At 33.8% G+C, this 22,951-nt stretch overlaps 1 protein-coding gene across 2 annotated transcripts in view; it reads left to right on the plus strand.

Annotated features, from left to right (window-relative positions):
• The window catches only part of LOC148597179 (uncharacterized), a 35,413-nt gene extending 18,082 nt beyond the window's left edge, over positions 1 to 17,331 (plus strand). For both annotated transcript variants that reach the window (XM_088564518.1, XM_088564517.1), the window contains exons 3-21: positions 870 to 979; positions 2,645 to 2,799; positions 3,479 to 3,638; positions 4,649 to 4,763; positions 5,149 to 5,293; positions 5,672 to 5,831; positions 6,532 to 6,791; positions 7,323 to 7,482; positions 7,849 to 7,963; positions 8,488 to 8,635; positions 9,458 to 9,623; positions 10,415 to 10,529; positions 11,398 to 11,542; positions 12,084 to 12,216; positions 12,672 to 12,798; positions 14,242 to 14,401; positions 14,787 to 14,955; positions 16,089 to 16,191; positions 16,979 to 17,331. In XM_088564518.1, coding sequence (XP_088420644.1) covers positions 870 to 979; positions 2,645 to 2,799; positions 3,479 to 3,638; positions 4,649 to 4,763; positions 5,149 to 5,293; positions 5,672 to 5,831; positions 6,532 to 6,791; positions 7,323 to 7,482; positions 7,849 to 7,963; positions 8,488 to 8,635; positions 9,458 to 9,623; positions 10,415 to 10,529; positions 11,398 to 11,542; positions 12,084 to 12,216; positions 12,672 to 12,798; positions 14,242 to 14,401; positions 14,787 to 14,955; positions 16,089 to 16,191; positions 16,979 to 17,214 — 2,882 coding nt within the window. In that variant the 3' untranslated portion in view covers positions 17,215 to 17,331. The remainder of the gene's footprint in view (positions 1 to 869; positions 980 to 2,644; positions 2,800 to 3,478; positions 3,639 to 4,648; positions 4,764 to 5,148; positions 5,294 to 5,671; positions 5,832 to 6,531; positions 6,792 to 7,322; positions 7,483 to 7,848; positions 7,964 to 8,487; positions 8,636 to 9,457; positions 9,624 to 10,414; positions 10,530 to 11,397; positions 11,543 to 12,083; positions 12,217 to 12,671; positions 12,799 to 14,241; positions 14,402 to 14,786; positions 14,956 to 16,088; positions 16,192 to 16,978) is intronic.
• Positions 17,332 to 22,951: the final 5,620 nt, after the last annotated feature.

The raw sequence follows: 22,951 nt of genomic DNA on the forward strand, positions 1-22,951 counted from the left end.
GCGTAGTGGTAGCAGGGGTGGATCCAGTACTTGAGTTTAAGGGGGGAGGGGGCGTTTTATGAAATAAATGCCGTGCAAAGCAAGATAAAAAATATTACGAGGTGAAACTTGTGAAATTTTTTTTTCTTACGGATTTATGGGTGGGGGGGGGGCGTACGCCTGGCACGCCAGTCCTTGAATCCGCGCCTAGTTAGCTTCCAGTCTTATTTGTGAGCATTTTTGCGTGTATATCACAAGCACTTGTTTCGAGATTTCTTACCGTTTATGTATACAGTATAATATTTATAATATATATATAATATTATGTTAAAACGAATGCTCAGAACATGTACATAAGAACCTGCCACGTACATGTGTATATACAGATGTACATGTGAACTCATTAGTACGTATACATGTTGTATTTAGGTATCAGTCTTTCTAAAAATCAGACGGTAGGTGATTCATGCATGTCAAAAAGCCACCAAATTCAGTTTTAATTGTTGTTCAGAAACACTGATCGCATGACCAGTCTTAGTTTTCATGTGGCTGTTGGGCTTTTGAGATAAAATTTACAGATTGTACATGAAATTAGCAACTTTGCAAGAGTTTTCGTTCTTAATTTTCTTTGATTTGGTTGATTTTAGTATGAAATGAATGAATGATTTTCTCAAAAGTGCAGATCCGAATACAGAAAAGGCTAATGTTACCCAGAAATATAGCATCTAAAGACCGAAAAAAAACATCGTTTGTTCGGTGGGTTTTTCTACACCTTAAATCACCTGTACCATAGGCAGTGTCTGAATTTTATATGGATCGGTACTTAAAATAAACGTAAGGACGGGTTTGACTTAACGATATAGTATCACTTGTTTTTCTTCTTTGCGTAGTTGCTGGAACCTACCTTGCCGAGAACCTACCGGAAGTCATGGAAGCCCAGACTCTACATTCGTCGGGATATAAAGTTTACTTCAACCAGTATAACAATGGAGATATTAAGGTAGTTAACTCGTCTTACGTTCACTACGATGGATTCGTCCAAAGAATAGCCTTCTAAAGCTCAACTAACGTACATGTATATAATTCACGGAGGGCGAATCCAGGATTTTATATGAATGGGAGGCGTAAGAACGAGAATTTGTATAAAAGGAAATGAATAAATATGACAGACTGCCATATTCAATACAATATTTAGCAGATTACAACAGATTTTTGTTTTTTTTTCTTTGAAAAGCGTGCGGTACACCCATTACGCCCTCACCTGGACCCGCCTTTGCTTCGCTTGTAATGGTATGGTAAAAAGGCTTCTGGTTGCAGTACTTGGACACCTTGTACAGCATACAGAACTATGTATCTGCTCATTCGACAAGCTCTTGATGGTGAAGGAGAAAGTTACTTGAAAAAACCGTTACACCTCATGTGATGCAATAATGGTCCTGCGCATCAGACATCGAAAGCACAAGCTTAATAAGGGCAGATTTGGGTCAAACAGAAATTTATCATATAAATTATTGAATATTGTATTGAATATATTGTTTGTCACAGTTTCCAGTTGAAAATTTAAGTCTAAAATTCAAAACTCCTTGGCAATACACCTTCTCTATCCAAAGATTAAACTCTCTGTTTCGACTGGATGAAGAAAAATATTGAAAATTTTAAATCAAACTTTTTACATATTATCTCAACTACCTATCAACGTACATGTTATGAACATCGTTATATGAATATTAAAAAAATGCATATTTGTAATGAAATTAAGGTATTTGAAAACTGTAAGATTTTTTTAAATTTTAAATGACAAAATTGTACGATGGATGTGTAGCATACTTTCGATGCGTTTGTGCATGTTAACCTTTTTCAACGTTTCTTACCAGGATCAAGTGGTCGCATACATTAGAGCACACGTGCTTGAAAATACCAGAATATTTTAAACCCAACTTCAGGAGAAAGTGAAAAAAAAAAAACATTTTCATTACAATACAGCTAGGTCAATGGTACTGAGACTTGAATATTATCAAAAATGTAGGAAATATTTACTTCGTATACACGTTCTGATATAAACTATACCTACTTGGAAAAATGATACAACAAATTATCCCCAAATTATAGTAAATAACTATTACATGTAATAACGAGACATCTGATCATGAAGATTGTATATTACATCATGTCACGAAGTGCATCATACAAACTTGAGATTCATTTTCATGTCACTTTTTTTCACATTCACAGACATAAAATAAAATCATGGGAAACGGAGCCATTATACTAGTTAGATTGCATTAGATGTAAAAATAGGACATTATCACATTAACATTTGCATTTAGAAATAAATGTGAATATAAAAAGTATATCTAATGCCAAATCAATTTTAAGGAGTATCTTAAAGTACAGGTAAGCCAGGTAAGTACTTGCCAATTTGTACATTTACTTAAAAAAATATATTTTATTATTATTTTTTTTTGCAAAAGTTGTTCAATTATAAGTGTACGCTAGCATGAAAGTATTGCGCTTTCATAAATAGAACCCCCCTCCCCTCAAAAAAATCAAACCCAAACAAACAAAATAAAGACAAAAAAATACCTGCTACATTGTATTTATTTATGAAGATGTATTTTTAAAACATTTTTTTTTTATAATTCAATCGGATGAATTTCGATTACAGGAGTATACCGTCAATGGAGCAGTCCTTATATCATCAAACATCACAGCCAGTAATGGAGTACTTCACATTATAGACAGAGTTCTCGCCCCTATCACAAGTTCTAAAACCTTACATGATTATATTATATATCCAGAAATGCCACATTATACATTTTCGTAAGTATCTATGTATCTTCTTCAATCTCCTTATTTTGTTAATATTTTGATTATCATTTCTACTACTGACGAGTAGGTCGAAAATAAGTCACAACCTTTATGTAAAAGAAGCTTGCGGATATTTACTCTCTTATTAAATATTGATCCAGTTATATTGTACCACCTTAAAGTTTTCATATTGTGTTTAAACTGGAGCCCCTTTAATGGTGTCTCCTCATAGGTACATGTACATTATCTTCATACTTACATGTATTAGAATCACCATGCACTTACCCACTAAATATAGAAGTTGATTTTACCAATTTCTACGGGTTGTGCTTGCGCTGTTTGTTTGTATTGTAATAAACCAGAAACAAATAACTGTGATTGAACCGAGGGGTGGGGTTACTAAGCCCGCTATAAAACCTGATTTAACAAACTATTTTCATCCACCTTTAAAATGTCAGGACCATGTTTGCGGTTATTTTAAACTTTCCTATTTTTGCCTTGATATTTGCATTTGTTATATGAAATTTGTTTTTTTTTTCGGCTATTCCTTTTGACTATCGCCTAAAGTTTGTCTATCAGTTCGGCAGTTTTGTTATTATCCTTTTTTCAGGTATGTTTGGTAAATTCTAAAATTTGAGTTTGGTGTAATTATGAAAAGAAACTTAGTTTTGTTCTTTTCATTTATTTTTAGATCGATTAACAATGCGTCTATAGTAGACCTCGACCTAAAGAAATGGACAACAGAATCTAACCGGAAGTTCACTGTGTTCCTTCCGGATGATGGTCATCTGGTTTCCATGCCAACATACGGTCAAGATAAATTATTCCAAGATTGGTACCTTATAAGAAAGGCAAGTTCAATTAAATATATCTTGTATTTCCATAATTTGCATTTGTTTGTTCCAACGATTTTTGAGGAAAAAAAGACATCAAATTTAAGCAAATAATGATTGGTTTGTTCAGAAAAATCGGAACAATGAACCAAGGTTATTTTTTGTTTTTTTTTCATACCCCCGCTTTGCAGTTGGTATACATGCATGTAAGGCCTACATTAGAAGATTGTATGTGTATAATACATGTATGTAGTGATCATGGCACCCGTCCACAACATTTGATAAAAGTATTTTTGCAACTACTTGTATGCATCTATTGAGCACAGTCATTTACTGTTTTGACAGAAGCTTTAAATACATTAGCTATTGTGGAATTCGATTTCAGACCGAAGCCAAATCAATTCTCTGTGAGACGACTTAGTGTGTCTTGGGGATAGGGATCGTGTGGATTCGTTAGACGACTTAGTGTGTCATGTTGATAGGGATCGTGTGGATTCGTTAGACGACTTAGTATGTCATGGGGATAGGGATCGTGTGGAATCGTTAGACGACTTAGTGTGTCGTGGGGATAGGGATCGTGTGGATTCGTTAGACGACTTAGTATGTCGTGGGGATAGGGATCGTGAGGATTCTTTAGACGACTTAATGTGTCGTGGGGATAGGGATCGTGTGGAATCGTTAGACGACTTAGTGTGTCATGTGGATAGGGATCGTGTGGAATCGTTAGACGACTTAGTGTGTCGTGGGGATAGGGATCGTGTGGAATCGTTAGACGACTTAGTGTGTCATGTGGATAGGGATCGTGTGGAATCGTTAGACTACTTAGTGTGTTATGGGGATAGGGATCGTGTGGAATCGTTAGACGACTTAGTGTGTTATGGGGATAGGGATCGTGTGGAATCGTTATGTGAGCTTTGTCCACAGTTTTTCATATTTTTTTTGCACACAGAAATAGTGGATTTAATTATTAATACAGATACTACAGTTTATAATACTAATCATGGAGTATTTATTTTGGCTCCTGATAGGTGTACCACGCCCACACAGTATTAGATACATTTTCATTCATCCCATCCAAGGGTGATATACCACCACTCATGTCACTGGAGGGAAATGTCACGTTTCATAGAGAAAACGGGAATGGTATGTTAATGATGACCGCTTATATGAAAGAAAATAGCATATGTATATACAAGTTAATAAGTTTTTAAAGTAACAAAAAATATTTGGTACATGTTAAACAAATTACCATTTAACATAGAACAAACGTGTCAACCAAATTGAAGTCAGGTTTTACAATAATGTGTTTTTTTCTTTAAAATGGAGTTATCTTTCTTTGCTTGTTTTCAATTTAGTTGACATCGATACAAAAAGGCACGACCTAAAAAAATATGAGGATTTTATATCAGATGTCTACGATAGTACTACCGAAATTCTTGCTTCAACACTGTTGATGAGTTTTCCGATCCCTCAAATATAAAATTCTATTCTCTTTAAAACCTGATACTTACGAAAATGTTTTTTTAAGTTTACATCAAGAACCACAGAGTAAAGGCTCTTGTCCTCCAGGCCAATGTCCCCACAGTCAATGGTATTATACATGTAATTGACAATCTACTCTACTTCATCTACATGAACGTAATACAGACAATACAGAAACTACCTAATACTCAGTAAGTACACACTGAAACTGCCTTATACTCAGTAAGTACACACTGAAACTGCCTTATACTCAGTATGCACATACTAAAACTCATTAATACTCCGTAAGTACGTCAGAAACTGTCTTATATGCAACAAGTAAATAAAGAAACTCACCATTATTCAGTAAATACATAATATTGTGTTGTAAGATCTAAATAATTACAGAATATGCATGTCATCCCCTCTAATGTATGAAAGTCACAAACATATACCTACAAATGCATTATTTATTTTATTCTATAAACAGAATGAACATTAAACTCAATGAGAATACTTACTTGCTTGTTATTGTTTTGTAAGGGATGTACATGTACAATGTTTTTATCTTAATTTATTTTAATTTTCAGGTCATTTAAACTATATCTCGAAAGACATACTCAAATAACCTCTTTCTTGGAGAACTTGCATATAAATTGGACAGTATTTGTACCGACCGACACAGCATTTGCTAAGCTTCCCTCCAGTAAACAACAACAGCTGAACAGTGATCAGGATACCTTGGCAGAGGTTTGTTCAATACATTGTAAACAGGCATGCAATAGCAGGGGCGGTCCAGGATTTTAGATTGGGGTGGGGGGGGGGCGCACAGTTCAAATTTGTTTGAGTTTAATTTTTTTAAATATTCTAGAGTGAGTGCAATGTAGATATCTTTTGTAGTAAAATTAAGGAGAAATGAAAGTTTCTACCTAAAACCGCCTAAATCTATCCCTGACAACCCATGCTTTGCAAATTTTAATGGGGTCCACGCCTGCCACGCCCCGTCTGAATCAAGCCCTGATTAGATCTTTTTACTAGGCTTTATTTTAAAACTAAAAGTCATAAATGGACGCCTGCAGTGCGAATAATTGGTCAATTATTACATAATAAAACGTTAATTTAAAAACGTCTGGGATAAAACAATTGGTTACTCTTTCGCAAATAAATCAAATTACATGTCTTGTATACTTACGAAAAATGAAAAAAAAATGTTTTTTTCTCTTGATGGAACAAGTCAACAACCACCCTACAAAAATGCTAACAGTTTGTACTATACATCTTTATATCCTAGCTTGTGTTAGTTCCGTTCTGTTGCAAGTTGAGTTTTTAAAGATGAAAACTTCATTTAAAATCCCAAAATGTCATACATTTGCTAAACTAAACATATATAGTTAAACAATGTAAATATTGCAAACATTGAAGAATACGAAAAACAATGCTTGTCTTGCAGGTCTTAAACAATCATATAATTCCCGGTGACTTTAGTGAGACGGCTCTTATTGACGGCACTACACTGACTACACGGTCAGGACGACTTATAGCGGTCACCAGAAAGAACGACCGGATCTATCTGGACGTCGATGACCTACAAATAACGGTCGAGGAAACAGATATTGGGTGCACCAATGGTGTGATACACCTGATATCTAATGTGATACTTAGGAAGGACTATACTGTCTGGGAGGCGGTCAGTGGGAACGACCAGCTCATGTTAGTTGGAAATAAGAAATGTGAAAACCAAGTAAAAAAAGTTAGAGTGAATCTTTCTATGATATGAACCATGTTCATTTATAAATATATTTGTACTCTTATGAGAATATTTTATTATACTTTATCAAAACTGAGTAATGGATGACAACTTGGTACAATATAAAGAGAATATATATGGTGAATATGTCAAAAAGACAACAACCCCAACACGATAAAAAATGTCAGCTCAAGGCCACCCATGGATCTTCTTCAATCCCTTACACAGGAAATTTTGCAGCTGGCCCCAAAACAACAATATACACTGTGACATTGAAAACAAATTGTCCCTATAGACTCCAGCCACATGAAAGAAAACTGAAAGTGAAAACGGAACATGTCATACAGTGTCCAGAAATTTCTGACTTAGGATTGGCGTGGGGTGGGGATTAAATACTTTGTCATGATCCCAGCACTATCCTTTAAGATCTGGCCACTGTGAAAAAAATATTGAACAATTGAACACACCTAAGAATCAGTATTTGTTTTTTGCAGGAAGATGAAAAGTTTTATAGAGAAATACAATGATCTAAGAAGTCTACTGGACAACAATGGAGTACACCTAACAGTGTTCCTACCGTTTGATTACGTTATGGATGATATTCCTGGTTCTACACTCAGTGGTTTTTCTAGTAACCCGGATGTTCTGTATGATGTGAGTATGTTTACGGGTGGATCGAATATCAGTATGGTCATACGGGTAAGGAATTAGTAATACCCAAATATCCTTCTTGAACACAGCAATATTGTTAAAAGTAGATCGCATGCCCTGAATTTCGGTCCGAAATTCTCCCTTACAAATTAACATGGTTTTCATTTTGTTAAGAATGGTGAAAAAATATTAACTTAAATTATAGCACAAGACAAACATTTATTGCTTCATATTTTAATTCCGTCAATTACTTCTAAAACATTTTTTACTGTTTAAGCTTTTTTTTTGTTTTGTACGATATTCATAAATCGTTTCTCTGCTCTGATCGTATATTTTCCTTTACTTTCCAATGCCACTATATTTTAACAGGCAATCAGCGGTCATATGATCTTAGGACATACAGTTACATCCTTTAACATCAGTAAAGAGGAAACATTCAGTACTTATGGAGGCCACAAACTTAGAGTTGTAGAGTCAAATAAAGGTCAGCATAGTATTTTACGTACAGTTATATTTTATCCAACATCTATAATTGCCTGACAAAAACGATTTTACATTTGCAGTCATCGTTGATCTGTTCTAGATTTATTGCATTAATTTAAGATATGTACTCTCAAACAATGCATTTGGAAAAGAACTGATAGGGTGAAACCCAACAAATGACAAACATATTACAATAATCCAAAACAGCAACTTCCTTCTGAAGTCAAAGTAATGTCTTCAACACGTGTAAACATACCTTTAATCAAGCTCTGAAAGGCACAAACAGCATGAGTAATACATCAACAGCTACAGAATGATGACAATTCCTCATTATCAAATTGAAAACTGATACAGCACAAAACAAATGAAGGACTGACATCTTTTGACTGTGACATGCTCATGAAACGTACCAGGATTAGCATTGTTTCAGTTTTCTCAGTAATGAGTTGTAGGTAGAAATAGGTTGTATGATTTATATGTCAATTTTTATTTTCATATCGCAACTGTTCGCTTTTTTTCTTTCAGAAATATCAGTGACCGGTAGTTACATCAAAGCTGACGTAATTGTTAGTGACATCATGTGTTCTAATGGCGTAATACATGTAATTGATAATCTAATACATGTTCCGACTAGAAATATACTCGATGAAATGAAGAGGCATCCAGAAATTAGGTATTGGGTTGTCTTAACCATCTCCCTCGGTGTGCATTATCTGTGTCTAGGATTATGAAGTCGCCATCCTTACAAGTTGCTAACGTTGTTTTATTCATTTTCTAAGGTTCCCAATGATTTGGTTTTTATTTGACTTTGTATTTTTTATCTTCCGTTTGTATTGAATTACAGGATTGCTCATGGTTGCATATTTGAAAGTTGTCAGTGTGTTACAATTGTAATTAAAGGAAAATATAATCTGAGAATTCAAAAACCTTTGAATGAGGTTTAAAATCTTATAACAGATATGTTCTAGTCCTTTATCCATTATTTCAGGATTGTTTTAAATTTTTGACCAAGTTATGCGAAATGATCAACAGATTTTGGACAGTTGAAGCTTCATGAATCGCAAATCGGTTTTTAAACAAGAGTGAACTGTCCCAAAGTGGGTTATCAAAAATAACTTGGTCAAATATTAAAAAAAATCCTTCTAATTTGATTTCTAGTCGATTCCTCTCAATGTTAAGATTTATTCCTCCATGGAAACATTATTGAATTAAGAGTTATTGGAATTGCGAACTGCAGACCAATTGATGTAAATGACGTTACAAAGTATCAAGTTAGTCTTTAAAAAAATAAACCATAAATAATGGTACCAAAAGAAAAATAACTAATCAAAAGGCTTGATACAAATCAACTTAGATTATTGTATATTATATTCGGTTCAACGTATACCCAGCCTTATTGCCACATTCACCACGATGCCATCTTTTTGCATTTCATTTTATTGTCAAATACTACACTAGTGTCGATCAAAACTTTCTACATAATTGACCATTTCAGTGTGGTTTCTTCTTTTGTTGGACTGTACACCATGCAGAATTTACAGAGTCTACTCGGCAATGACGAGGAAGATATAACGATATTTGTTCCTACCAATAATGCTTTTAATGATATCCCACGTGCCAGAGCAGACAAAATACTCATGGATAGCTTGCTCCTAGAAAGGGTAATTAAATACCAATCAAGTGCTAATAAGATATACATATATAAAGATTGTAAATTTCGGTATGCTGTACACGTGTTTCAAGAAGCAACCTCTATAAATCTACATAATTACATTTACTGTGCATATCATTATATTTGCTTATTTAATTGGATAATTGGCTTAATAAATTATGTTTCATGAGTCTGTGAATCATATTTTTATGAGCTTTTTATAGAAAATACCCACAATTAAGTGCAGAACTTGTAATTTATCACCGTGAATTGCATACTTTCAAAATGAAATAGATTAAAGGTAAGAGAAACACGGAATGTGATTATAAGAGACGAATTTTTTTTGTCAGTTCCTTTCGATTAGACTTGAGTGCAGAGTTCAACAAGCTTTCAAATTTTGTTTTTGTATTCTTGTTTCAGTTTTGGATGCAAAATGAAAATAAATAGCAAGAACAGATTAAAATATATATGTTGTCACAAAGAAATGATTGGAAAAAGTTTAAACTGATGTAAAGCATACTGTAAACCGGGAAATTTTGGTGCCGTCTTTTTTTGCTGTTTCTGCTATCAATCTGTTTTTGCGCAGTTTTAAATTATCGATCGTTCAGTTTGAATAAATGACCATACATTTTGAAGACTGACATCTAAGTAGTTCCTTATCCTAGGTCTACCTCTTTAAATGAATTGATTTTGTTTACCCTATTATGTGCTTTACAGACTTGATACATGGAACAAAACTTTTTGGGGTGTTTTTACGGGATATTTATAAGATTTAAAGTTTACATTATTTGTATATTTTAGATCCTTCAAGCCCATGTTGTTACATCAGGTAGTCATTTAGTGGAACAGCTGTATGCTGAACAAAACCTGATTTCTGTGCAAGATACAATATATGTAAAGCGTGCCAATAACACAGGTAGTTATATGATAACAAAAATACAACTACATATATCTTGTATTGAATTGATAAATTAGACTAAATAAGTATGCTCAATAGGCCTCATAAAAACTGTATTTGAAAATAAAAGTAAAAATGAAAGTTGCCCACTTGAGGTATTAACAATAAAATTTGGTTACTTTATACTACAGAAAAAAACGGGAAATTTTCCCGCCAGATATTTTACATTGAAACCAGTCAAAAAAATTTTACGATACATAGCAGATCCAAGGAAAAAACACAAGAAGAGTTTTTTTCTGGGATCTTAAAGTATTTGAGCAGTTGCATTGATTGTCTTGAGATATGGTGAATCACCCCCTGCCTGATATGTAGCCAGATCCATACTTTATTACGTACACGTAAATCCTTAACAGACCAATGGGATTTATGTGAACATAAGTCTTCCTAAACTTTGTAAAACCGTGCCATTGATTATACAAAGTAACGTGGTTTTATGGGCAATGGCGATGATATATAGAACAAGTACCATCTCTAAAAAAAAATTGCCGACGCAGTACATTTTACTTCAAAATTTCTACATTTCTTTTTGAGAAAATAATATATGGCACGCAATTTCAAATTTTCGATACATTTTTTTTCGAACGCAATTTCAAATTTTCGACAGTTTTTTTTTAACGTCACTAAGTTAACATCATTTAGCCAGTCAGGAAACAGAATTGCGATCAGGTGACTTGCGTTTCCATAGAAGAGCGTCTTTCAAGTCAAATGGTAAAACGTGAAACTATACCGTGTGCGCCGGAAAGAGTGGAATGTTGGTAAATGATGTAAATGGGAAGTGTATACAATGCCCAAAGAGGTACATACTTACATTGTTTTGTCTTTTCAGTTGCTTTGGTCAGTAACAATGTACACTCACAGATAACACGTAGTAACGTTCGAGCGACCAATGGAATAATTCACATGGTGGACAGATTGCTATATTATCCATACTTCTCTGTAGCAGAGTCCATGTCTAGGAACAAGAGGCTTCAGTATGTTTACTTCCCCAGGCCTCAATCGATAGATTTTGGGAAAAGGGTCCAGGAAAAATAGGAGTACCATAAAATCATTTGCTCCATTTGCCAAAATTGTACAAAGATTACCAAAACGTTGCAATGGGGTTCTAACACTCGAAAATCCTCAACGACGTACCCACCTCTGTATTGTCTAGGATTATACTTGGAACACTCTGTATAAACCTCAAACGAATGTGAATGAACTATCACAGAAGGAATGGAGTATAAACAAGTTAATAATGTTATAATTTCCAAACTTATTATAATAATACAAATAAATTCATGCGTGAAATTCCAAGTATTAACTTGTTTTCAATATTGTAAAAAAATATGGATGAATATTTTGGATTTAATGGACTCAGTTGGGATGTTTGGACGTTTTGTTTCCAGTTCCGATTGCATGTTTACTTTCCATTTTCTTTAGGTTGTATGTATTATTTATTTTAATCGTGTTTTATTGACATTTCGCCTTCAGGCATTTTTTAATGATGTTTCTTTTATATCTGTTTTTGTATAGACCATTCTTTGATATGATGTACAACACTGAAGATTTTATGGATTTAGCAGACTCAGATAATGATGATCTGACAGTGTTTGTCCCGTCACCGGAATCATTGACGAACATAACGAATCCATCTATTTTAACACAGGTAATTATCTATTTATATCTGGAAAACATAATAAATAGTTTTTAAAGTCACATGTAAAACATACTGCGCTTTTTATTAAATATCATAATAACCAAAACTAAATTAATGAAACAATAGCAAAGAAAAGGGATCGTAAATCCCCTAGCTAACAAAAAAGTTACCCTGTATTTTATCCTAAAAAATCGTAAGTGTAAAATTAGTCGTAAGTTATGGCGTCATAGTAAATCAAATATTGTGAAGTCATAACTTACCAATAGTTTTACTCTTTCGAGTTGTTGTGAAAAGGACTACTGTTCTTTAAAAAAATCCAATGCAGACACTCTTAATTCGTCATATTTGTTACTTTTCGGGGCTCTGCATGCTAACCGCTGTACACTATATTAGTAGTTTGGACGAAAAGAAAATAATAAGAAAACAGATCTGAGATTTATATTCATAATTCTCTCTCTTTTCAGTTATATTTGGGACATGTTTTGCCCGGAGTAAAACTAGACCAGAGATACCTCAGGAAACACAGATCTGAACATATTGTGGAGAAAAGTAAAAATAATGTGACGTTTTCATTGATGAACGAAACAGTCGGTAAGTCGTTGTACAGTATGTTATTTAGAGACAAGCTTCTCCTTACCGAAACCCCGTGCAGGTCCGGGTGTTAAAAGAATAGACCTGCAGCAGCGCTAAGCTTGTCGTAAAAGGCGAATAAATAGTGCTCAGAACCCTAGCCGGGGCTAGGGTGCTCTGCCCACAGAGTAACTGGGATGTGTGCCCTAGGTGGTTGTATGAGGTACCCCTGGCGTGTTACATGCTGGGCTTGTCAGGCTATAATACGGAAAACCTGACCGCAAACCATAGTGGTGCACCGTGTTGGGAAAGATGCCACATTCCTCGCACATTAAAGAACCCTACTGTGAAATTCTCCCGGAGTAGGAACCATAAGGCTCCGCCACAGGAGGCAAAATTGCCCGACCCTACCCACCTCTCCCTATTTCCAGCGGCAATCAAAATTTGTCGACCCCATTGTCCTTGTGTCCTATCCCTTTTTCATTTCATCATCATTTCATGCTCATTTTATCATCAATTTCATGTTTATCGTCTGAATATAGCTGAAATATTGCTGCTCGGACGTTAAACCCCAACAAACAAACACACAAATTACAGAAACCACATCATTTGACAATAGTCATCACCGTCTGAGTGATACGTAAAAAGTGTAAAAAATGTATCTTGAATTTGTTCACTCTCTTATATTGAATGTTAATTGCGAGTTTATAATAAGATACTTAAGAACAGTGCATGTTCACACTTTCTACCGACTAATCGCCGTCAAAACAGAAGTTTTTTCGTATTACTTTATGATGATTTACAACAAAATAATGCTACATTAGATGAAATTCAAAAGTGTTGGTTCCCGTGGTTGCTCCTTCGCAACTTCGCCGAGATACATGTAAGGTGTGCGGATATTGCCTTTTTACAATGATATTTATACGGAATGAAGTTGAATTATACACTTTTGAGTCAGTGTGATGGGTTTATTGTATAATACTTGCAATGTACCATGTTCTAGAGATTGGGTACATGGAACTATACGTAAATTTCTCTTTCTTATAAAAGAGTGTTGGCGCTTACCAATTTCTATCCACAATGATATTCACCAAGTTGTAAAGATAGGGTAACCGTTTCAGCAATTTCTAGTCATTATACAACAATACTCACCACTGTTAAATGATAGGATAATGCTTATCTTACTTTCTACTGAAAGGGTAGGATAATGCTTATCTTACTTTCTACTGAAAGGGTAACATTTTCACCCCTTTCTGTTTAAATGCTTATGGTACTGTTAAGTGATATGATGACGGTACAATTGTCTAGTGTTAGCCTATCGGCACTCACTTCTTTCAAGAGACTGAGTAAAGGTGCTCACGACTTCTTATGATAATTTTACAATACACGCCATTTCTAACAATATATTGGACAATATTCCTAGTTTCATTTACCTATGAGTAAAATCTTGTAGCTTTCTTTTAGGTTTCTCTGTAGACGTTGGTTACAGTAACCTGAGGTACTATTTCAACATTGTATCTGATGGTATAGCCTGTAGTAATGGTATAGTCTATATGATTGATGGACTGTTGAACTACAATCAAATATCATTGATAGACGAGGTTCACCAAGATGACGGCATTCTGTAAGTTGATGCAGCATACATGTAATATTGTACTTATTTGCAATGAGGGAATTTGTTTTTGTGGGTATTGTGACGTCAGAATTTCTGTAACACGTGAATTTAGGGCGATCATTGCATATTTAATGGATTTCATATTTCTCGACATTTGAATTCGAGGATTGACCTAACTACAAAACCAATTGATACGATTGTTTACCTTAATTACTTTCACTGTTTCTATAAATGGTTTCATTTTACACCCAAGACTACGCCGTAAAAGTCTCACACGGACGATCAATTTCATGCAATGGCAAATGGAGCCCCTCTTTTCTAAGGATAGGTCATAAGAATTTGTTATATTGTCTGCTTGATTGCTATGGTTTTATTTGAGCAACATTTTTTACAGCCATGCTTTCAACTTCATGTTGCGGTTTTGGCCAAAAAGAAGTTATGAGAGATTAAACAGTACTGAAACAACAAATACATTATTCTTGCCAACTGCGTCGTTCATAGACGGTTTGACCAAAAAAGATCTGAATGTTTTAGAAAATTTAAATCGGACGGAGAAAGAAAAGGTAATTGATTCAATTTCAACATGTGGATATATTAGGTTCATTATAGTTTGTATACACTTCGCTTATTTATTATATACCACTCACACCACCATTCCATGTTGACCAATCCCTTTTCTCCAAGGAAAGGAAAGTTTCCCATTACCCAGAAAAAAAACTGATCACATGAAAATGCCCAGTTAGTACTACTATGTTAAGATGTAAAGTATTTACTGTTTATCTTTTCTTATTTTATTTTGATTCAACTAATTATAACTTTAGAATGTATACATGCTGTGAAGCGGTCTTTCAATCGCACTATCGTAGTCCCCATTCCCCATATAATAAGAAATTTGCTCCGTGCAAGCACTCTGCCCGGTTTCATAAAAAAATCTCAAACAAGGATATTCCTCAAATCCTTAATTTTGTCCTCAAATGTTCAATTTCAATTGATTTGATTGGTCGATATCCGAGTTGCGGAAGAATTTTAAGAAATCTCAATTGGATTTTGTTATGAAAAGGGCACTATTCTTACAACTGTGTTGTGATAAATGACCAGGGAGCTTTAGCAACATACTATATGTATAAGATGCTCTAAACCGTGGATGGTTCAAAATCGTTCTTCCGGAAGTGAGATAAAACGGAAATAACGTTTGTCAGTTATGAAGCGATTGTTTGAAGCAAACTTACAACGTCTCAATGAAGTCTCACACATTCCAATCACCCATAGCGAGTACAAATAGCTCCATCATACACTAAATACTGCTGTTAACACTAAAAGACACATATTGCACCCGAAAAATTATGAGGGTATGTTTAAAACACACCACTGTGGTCGATCCAAACGAGGAGTTCCATTTGTTCGATCTCCACCTTTTTGAAATTTCTTGTACAAAATATGGGCAAGATTAAGCAAATGATAGTCTGAACACCCCTTTTTATAAATTCCCTGATGCAGTCCTGTAGGTCCTTTTCGGTTGTAACCTTCATCAGTAACGCTAGTGGTCAAACTATTGTCAAGAAGCTTAGAACTCATCACAATTATAATGACAGAGAATTGAAGAACTTTAATTGTGCAATGCGTTAATGAATCAATAAATTTATACATAAACATTAGATACAAAACCAAAATATTATTCTTTTATTATTTATTTCAGTTCTACGACAGGCATGTTTTATCAGGACAGATTGTTAACGTCAACAATATTCCAGATAATACCACCATGATAAATAATATAACGTTCGTTCAAGGACATGAGGGTAGGTATTTATCCCGAAGCATAAAAAAAAATGTAAAAGTCTTACCTTTCTTGTCATTTGTTCTTGTGTAATTGGAAACTATTGAGTTATCAACATGGACTTGTAATGCATGTAATTGGTTTGTGCAACTTTGAATTTAATAGCCTGTACGTTTCTAAGAATCGTCGGTCTATGTATCATAGGCTACACTGTTACGTATGGCTGATTTGTGTTGTGCTTCGGTAGGCCTACAGGGCTATTTGGTGAGTCTTCCCACGTCCATTTCCTCAAATCGTTTGCAGTTGGTTTCTCATTGCTTTGCTCTATGATTTTTACAATAGCTCTCATCAGGGGCAACTGTGTTTTTGAAATGTAGACCAGTAATTAATTTAGAAATTACTTGGGGTCCGTATAACACTATTGATCCATAAATTTCAAGAACTTTTAACTGTTAATGGTTACTTGGAGTAAATTTTGTTTTTTAAAGACAAAATCAATGTAATGTTTGATTCCCTTTTTTCGATATATAGTACCTTTACTCTGTAACTATGCTTTCTCTGATAAACATGGAAGTCATGGTAACAACTAAACGACGTACCTCAGACGTGTGGCTTGTCTTTTCTACTTCTAATTAGCTGAAGAACAACTTGACAACTGCACGTACTCAACATTGTAAAATTTCCCGTCTGTTTGTAATGTCGTCTTAATGCAATGCATAAAATATTCGGCAACAGATGTAAATGATATGTTTTTGTCATGCATGTTACATGTCTAATTCTATTTTGATTTAACTATATTCTATTTTTAGAAAAGTTTGTTCAGTGGAATAATACCAAAGCGAGATTCGTGCGACCAAATATATTGACATCAAACGGTCTAGTTCATATCATAGACAGATTATTTATAGACTTACCGGAAATACCTACAACAGCGTCGCCTAGTGGCACAACAAAAAAGTCTTCACACACGAACTCTGCCAAGAGTCTATGTTTTTCCTTTGTGATTGTGAAAATTTTATTCATTTTTGTGCATTTGATTACCTGATACTTTACTCGTTATGAATAAATTATTATTTTTTTTACTCTTTTTATTGTCAACGGCCGTAAAATGATGTTACTATTCTGTTAATCTTTCAATTTACAATAAAAATAAAAACTCAAATCTTCTTCTCTGACACTACTTGACCAGTTGGAACCAAATTTGGTATGAAGTTTCCTTGGGGTATCTTGCATAGAACTGATGGAAGGAGTTTTGGCTGCTCTTACTAAAATAGAACAAAGGGGTCAGACAATAGTTTTAGCATATATTGCCAAAAGCGCTTGGTTTAGCCAAATCCTGACATAGGGGAAATGTGTTTAGCCTGATGAAATCTATCTTAAGTGACATTCTTATTTTAATATGTTAAACAATGTTGGAGTTATTACCCTTTTTCGACGTTTTTTGCTATATTTATTGTTATTTCTTTCAAAAATCTTCTCCTTTGACACTACTTGACCAATTGGAACCGAACTTAGTATGGATGTTTCCTGTTACTTAAAAAAACATGGGGGTCAGACAGTACTTTTTCGCTTATTATATTTCCATAACCATTACGTTTAGCCAAATTATTTTTATTGCTGAAATGATCCTTAATATAAGGCCTACAAAAGTCTCCAAGGGATCAAAGTTGTCAGACGACTCCTTGTATGAGTTATTGGCCGAGGAAGACAAAAAATCACAGTTTTTATTAATAGATTTCAGCAAATATCATTAAAACAATAATAGATAGAAAAAAAAACTTTGAATTGCTGAAATGATCCTTATAATAAATCCTACCAAAGTTCTCTTCAGAATTTTTGGACAACTCTTTGTTAAATTTATTGCCCTTGAAAGACAAACTTTAACCAGGTGAGAGATTCAGGCTCCTGGGAGCCTCTTGTTTTAATACTGCAAATTCAGGTAAGCCGTTCACGTATTCAAAGGAGTAACCTCTTATCGGTATTATTAGAACCAAAATACACAGGAAGATCTTAATCTAAAACTAACATTATACAAGTACTTTAAACAAAAGGTATGGGAAATTGAAGTCAAATCCAGCACCGAGTTTTATCAAGTGCACTCTAAGGGACGAAGCTTCAGCGTTTTAGGGTGTGTGAATTTTATAATACTGGAAGTTGCGGTCAATAATCTATGATATATATCGGATAAGACTTATGGGCTGGTGAACACCGTTCAGCACCTTGTTATCTAGGAATGACATAAACCTAGTGGTTGCTTAATGTCAAAATACAAACAACACATATCAATATTGCAAGATATAAACCAGTTTATTTAAGGCACTGAAGAAGGTCATTTGTTGACTGAAAATTTTGCCCATTATATATTTTATTATAGTGTGTTAACATCTTTATCGGTATCGTTGTACAATCCTTTAGACTTATATAATTATTTTTTGTTTGTGCTGCATCGTCATGACTGGACGATCCGATACCCATTAAGTTTGCTGGTTGGCAGATTCCTTTAGACTTTATATATATATATGCAGGGAATATATATAAACGTATAGATAGGTCTGAACAATTCCCAACGATGTTAGAACTCAAATGTTGCGATGCAAATTTTTGGTCGTTCCCTCCGGGGGACTCGAACTCCTACTGCTGTGATATCTATGGCCACATCGCCTGCACAAAATCTAGCGCCCTAGCCCACTCGGCAAGCTAGGCTATATAAACTTCTTGGGAAGAGTAATCAAGGGAACCAAGTTTATAGCGGTAATCAAAAGAATGTAATCCAGGGACAAAGACCATAAAACATACATACACAGCAAAGAACATAAAGTAACTAAAATCATACATACAAAGTAACAAAAGCAAATGAGCAACTCGGACTCCGCTAAAAACTGGGAGCATGGACCAGGTTCACCGGTAGGGTAAGCGTCCTCTGCTTTTCTAGAAACACCCGCCGAGTTGCTCTTAAAACGTCAAGTCCGGGGTAGACTACCTACTAAATAAACATATCTTAACTATATTGTTATATTTTGTAAAGAGTAATCAAGGGAACCAAGGTAAAGCATATAACCATAGAACTATCACTATATCGTCTCACCAGGACCGAAGTCATAAAAGGTAAAATCTTGCTATATTATGATCTATTTTTCAAGGCTTACAATAGGCCTTAATGGTATAAAGGTGTATGGGATCTCCTTGTTAGAGTCGTTGCTATTAAAATGTCAACAGTGAATTTTTTGTTGGATTTTATCTCGTTGTTTGAAAAGCAAAAAAGATGAAAACAATTTTCGATTGTCGAAATGATGGTATGGTAGGGTCCAAATCAAACATCGGCTCTTTATTAAGGAAATACCTCTGGAAGCCACAAAAAAATTTTGTTGACCAGCCGAGAAGTATCTGTTATTTTTTTTATATTCAACTACTTTTATCTTATTATTAAACAAACCATTATTTTGAATCTCATCACCTCGAATCTTACAATGAATTATGCAATTTTTAAAAGCATTTTTTTTCCATATTTATCGGGTTATTTTCTCATCATTATATCATTTTATTGCTTTTTTGTATCGTATTTTTTTTCTTCGTTTATTTGTTTCGTATTTCAACTTTAAGGGCTTTTTTTCGAACGAACACATAAATAACTATCACTTTTACCTGCAGCTTCTATTCTATTAATCTTTTCACTTCTTTTCTTTCATTCTGAATACCTTAAATATTTAGATAATAAAAGTAAATGTCGGGCAGTTTTCATTCTCTCCAAGTTCAAGTACAATCAGTTTGTAGAAAGTTATTATTAGCTTATATTGAAATACTGTTTTCTCAAAACGAAATTCTTTACTTTTATAAAATAAACTGACCTTTTATTTGCATTATTTGTCTCATTAATTAAAAACCAAGTAGATCGACAATACGATAATGTATAACATTACGTGTATTATATTTCTGTTGAGATGTATATATCTATTTTGTAGTATTTTACTTTGTTTTCACGAAAACTCCATTTTATCATTGTTTTACCACGGGCTTGTCATTTATGCCGGATTATTTTACCCCGAGCGATAGCGAGGAGTTAAATAACGACATAATTTGCCAACCCGTGGTAAAACAATGATAAATTGGTAATTCCGTGATTTATTCCGATTCTAATATATCTAGTTTCTTCTAATTTTTTGATTGAACACAGCCTATGTGTTGCACGTACATTTTTTGTAAACGTTGGTCATGTGTTTATCACTTAAAAGCTTTGAAGCACGTCATATGAGAATATTAAATACGTGTAAAACAACTATTAATATCCATAAATACATCCGGCCAATCGACCACTTGAACATACAAACGTTGGTTGTGATCGATTTGTCTTCTTTAAATATTCAAAGAATAAATTTCATAACCTCCTTTTAGCTTTTATTTAATTTCAAAAAGAACATAAATAATTCGTATCGTAGAAAAAAGAATGTAAACATTTAGCTGACCATTTTGATTGATTTGTTTACATTTCTTATGTACAAAAACTTTTAACCGAAGCCAGTATGACTTCAAATAGTTCAAGAGAACTACAAATAGCGCATCCTTTGCTTCAAGAATTCGTGAATTCATTTTTTTTTAAATTGTAGACTTTGTTTTTAACTTGTATTGGTACATAAATTGAAGAATTGTAGAAATGGATTTTCGAAATCAAAGTTATTTAAGAGGTAAGCGCATTTTAACATTATGATACATTTTCTCTGTTTTTTTTTTTTTTTTTTTTTTGTGTGTATTTGCAATTCAATTTTGGTTTTTTATTCCCGCTGTCAATGATTTTCGTTTCCAATTAACAGATGTTTCTTTAGTAATTTTACAAAAGAGAATCCACAATCAACGTTTTTGTTAAGTAGCAGTTTTTGTAAGAATCATGCAAATTCTGTAATATGTGATACATCCCAAAAAAGGTACATATTTTTTTTTATTTTTGTAATTAAGTTGCTTTATAGGTCTATGTGATGAAATGTATAATTATTCATTCCAAGCACCCTGCACTAAGGCGATAATTCACCTTAAAAATCCAATAGTCTTCACGTATTTTATTGACATTTACAGTTATCCCCCTTAATTTGCAATTCTACATTTATTTCTACATAATCTATATCTTATATGAACAAGAGTTATATGAAAATCAGAAATTAATTTTTTTTTGCTTAAGCATTTTAAACAAAATATCAAAAATAGAAAAAAAAATATGTAGGCTTTTTATCTATGTATCACATTTTGCATGATTCTTGGGTGGAGTGCTACTTATATATACAGTGAAACATGTCTGAACCAAAATTTGTTTTTCGATTTTTTAATTCTTTGGAAAGATGTTCTGTTACCCAGATTCAAAATACACGGAAAATGATATGAAGGGTGTCAAAGAAGCATCTGGTTTAAACGGGTTTTCTCACTAGAAGTCTTCACTCTGATATAAGATTTGATTTGTTATAAACAAACTTTAAATTTCATAAAATTTCTTTCGTTTGGAACATCAGTTATAGAGGATTGCCATTTCAATGTTCTGTTCTCTTTTGAATGTAAACTTTGTCCTGTTAAAAAAGAAACTGTTGTCAAAAGGATGGTCCTTTTTGCAGTAAATACGTAATAACCAATTCATATAACATTCCGACACTGCCAATGGTAGAAGTGATTCTCTGATTCAAGGAAACCATCCAAACAAACGATGTTGCGGTGGTCTATTCATACTATATATTTTGACGTAAAATATATAGTCCTTTATGTAATCATTTATATTTCCAAGAAAACCATACATTCATCCCTCACTTACTATAACTCTTGCAAAATGCCAACTTCATGTAAAATCAATATGAACTTTTTTTTCAAAATCGCTACAAACGATTGACAAACAACAAGTCAGACCGGCTATGTGCTCTTTTCCTTTTTTATAAGAAATAAAAGTGACTAGTCGGTTTTTGAAATGCACAAATTACCGCTACTAAAGCACATGATTGCAATTAGTAAATTGTCTTTCTGTTCGCCTCTTTTCTAAAATGAAATATTATTTTAGGCCGGCAAGAGAAGGATGCATGAAAATATTACCATAAACACGTAAATATGTAATTTGCAGTAGACACTTACCCTACCGGTGCACTTGGTCTGTATGCCCCTACTTTTCAGTGGAGTATGCGCTGCTTCTTTACTTTTTATAGGTACTATGTTTTGTTCTGTTTGTTTTCTTTTTTGTGTTTTGTTTTTTATAATTGTTTGGTCATTTTATACTTCTTGTTGTGTGGTATGTGTATTTTCCCTGTCCAGTATTATCCATGGAATATTTTTTTACCGCTCGGATCTTGTTCCCTTGATAACTCTTTTATCCTATGCAACAATTTGAAATTTTACTAGAATATTATAAAGGGTGGATTTACTCTACCGATCAGACCTACTCGATCAACACGACTTACTTATTTTTTTGCAAAACAAGATCAATAAACAAATACAAAACAACTTTATGCGACATAAAAATGTAATTAATAATCTTACCTTCTCACATAAAAGTCAGAACTGACCAAAGTCATATGCCCTGGACACAAACAATATGAGCGAGACGTAATTAAGAAATGTACATATATTGTTATGTAAGTTGCCTGGTCATTGTTACATTGTGTCCACATATCTTCCATGTGAGTCTGAAGATTGCCAGTTTTTGTTTTTTCCCACATGCATTTTACAATATCTTGTTGTACGAAAAACAAATTATACACCTTAAATAATAATAAAGTCCTACTTTATGTTAACCCAATTGAAGCATGTTCCGTATTTAAACT

The sequence above is a fragment of the Perna viridis genome, chromosome 15 (assembly GCF_037379345.1).
Source record: "Perna viridis isolate PV_CMFRI_1.1 ecotype Kerala chromosome 15, ASM3737934v1, whole genome shotgun sequence".
Classification (NCBI taxonomy): domain Eukaryota; kingdom Metazoa; phylum Mollusca; class Bivalvia; order Mytilida; family Mytilidae; genus Perna; species Perna viridis.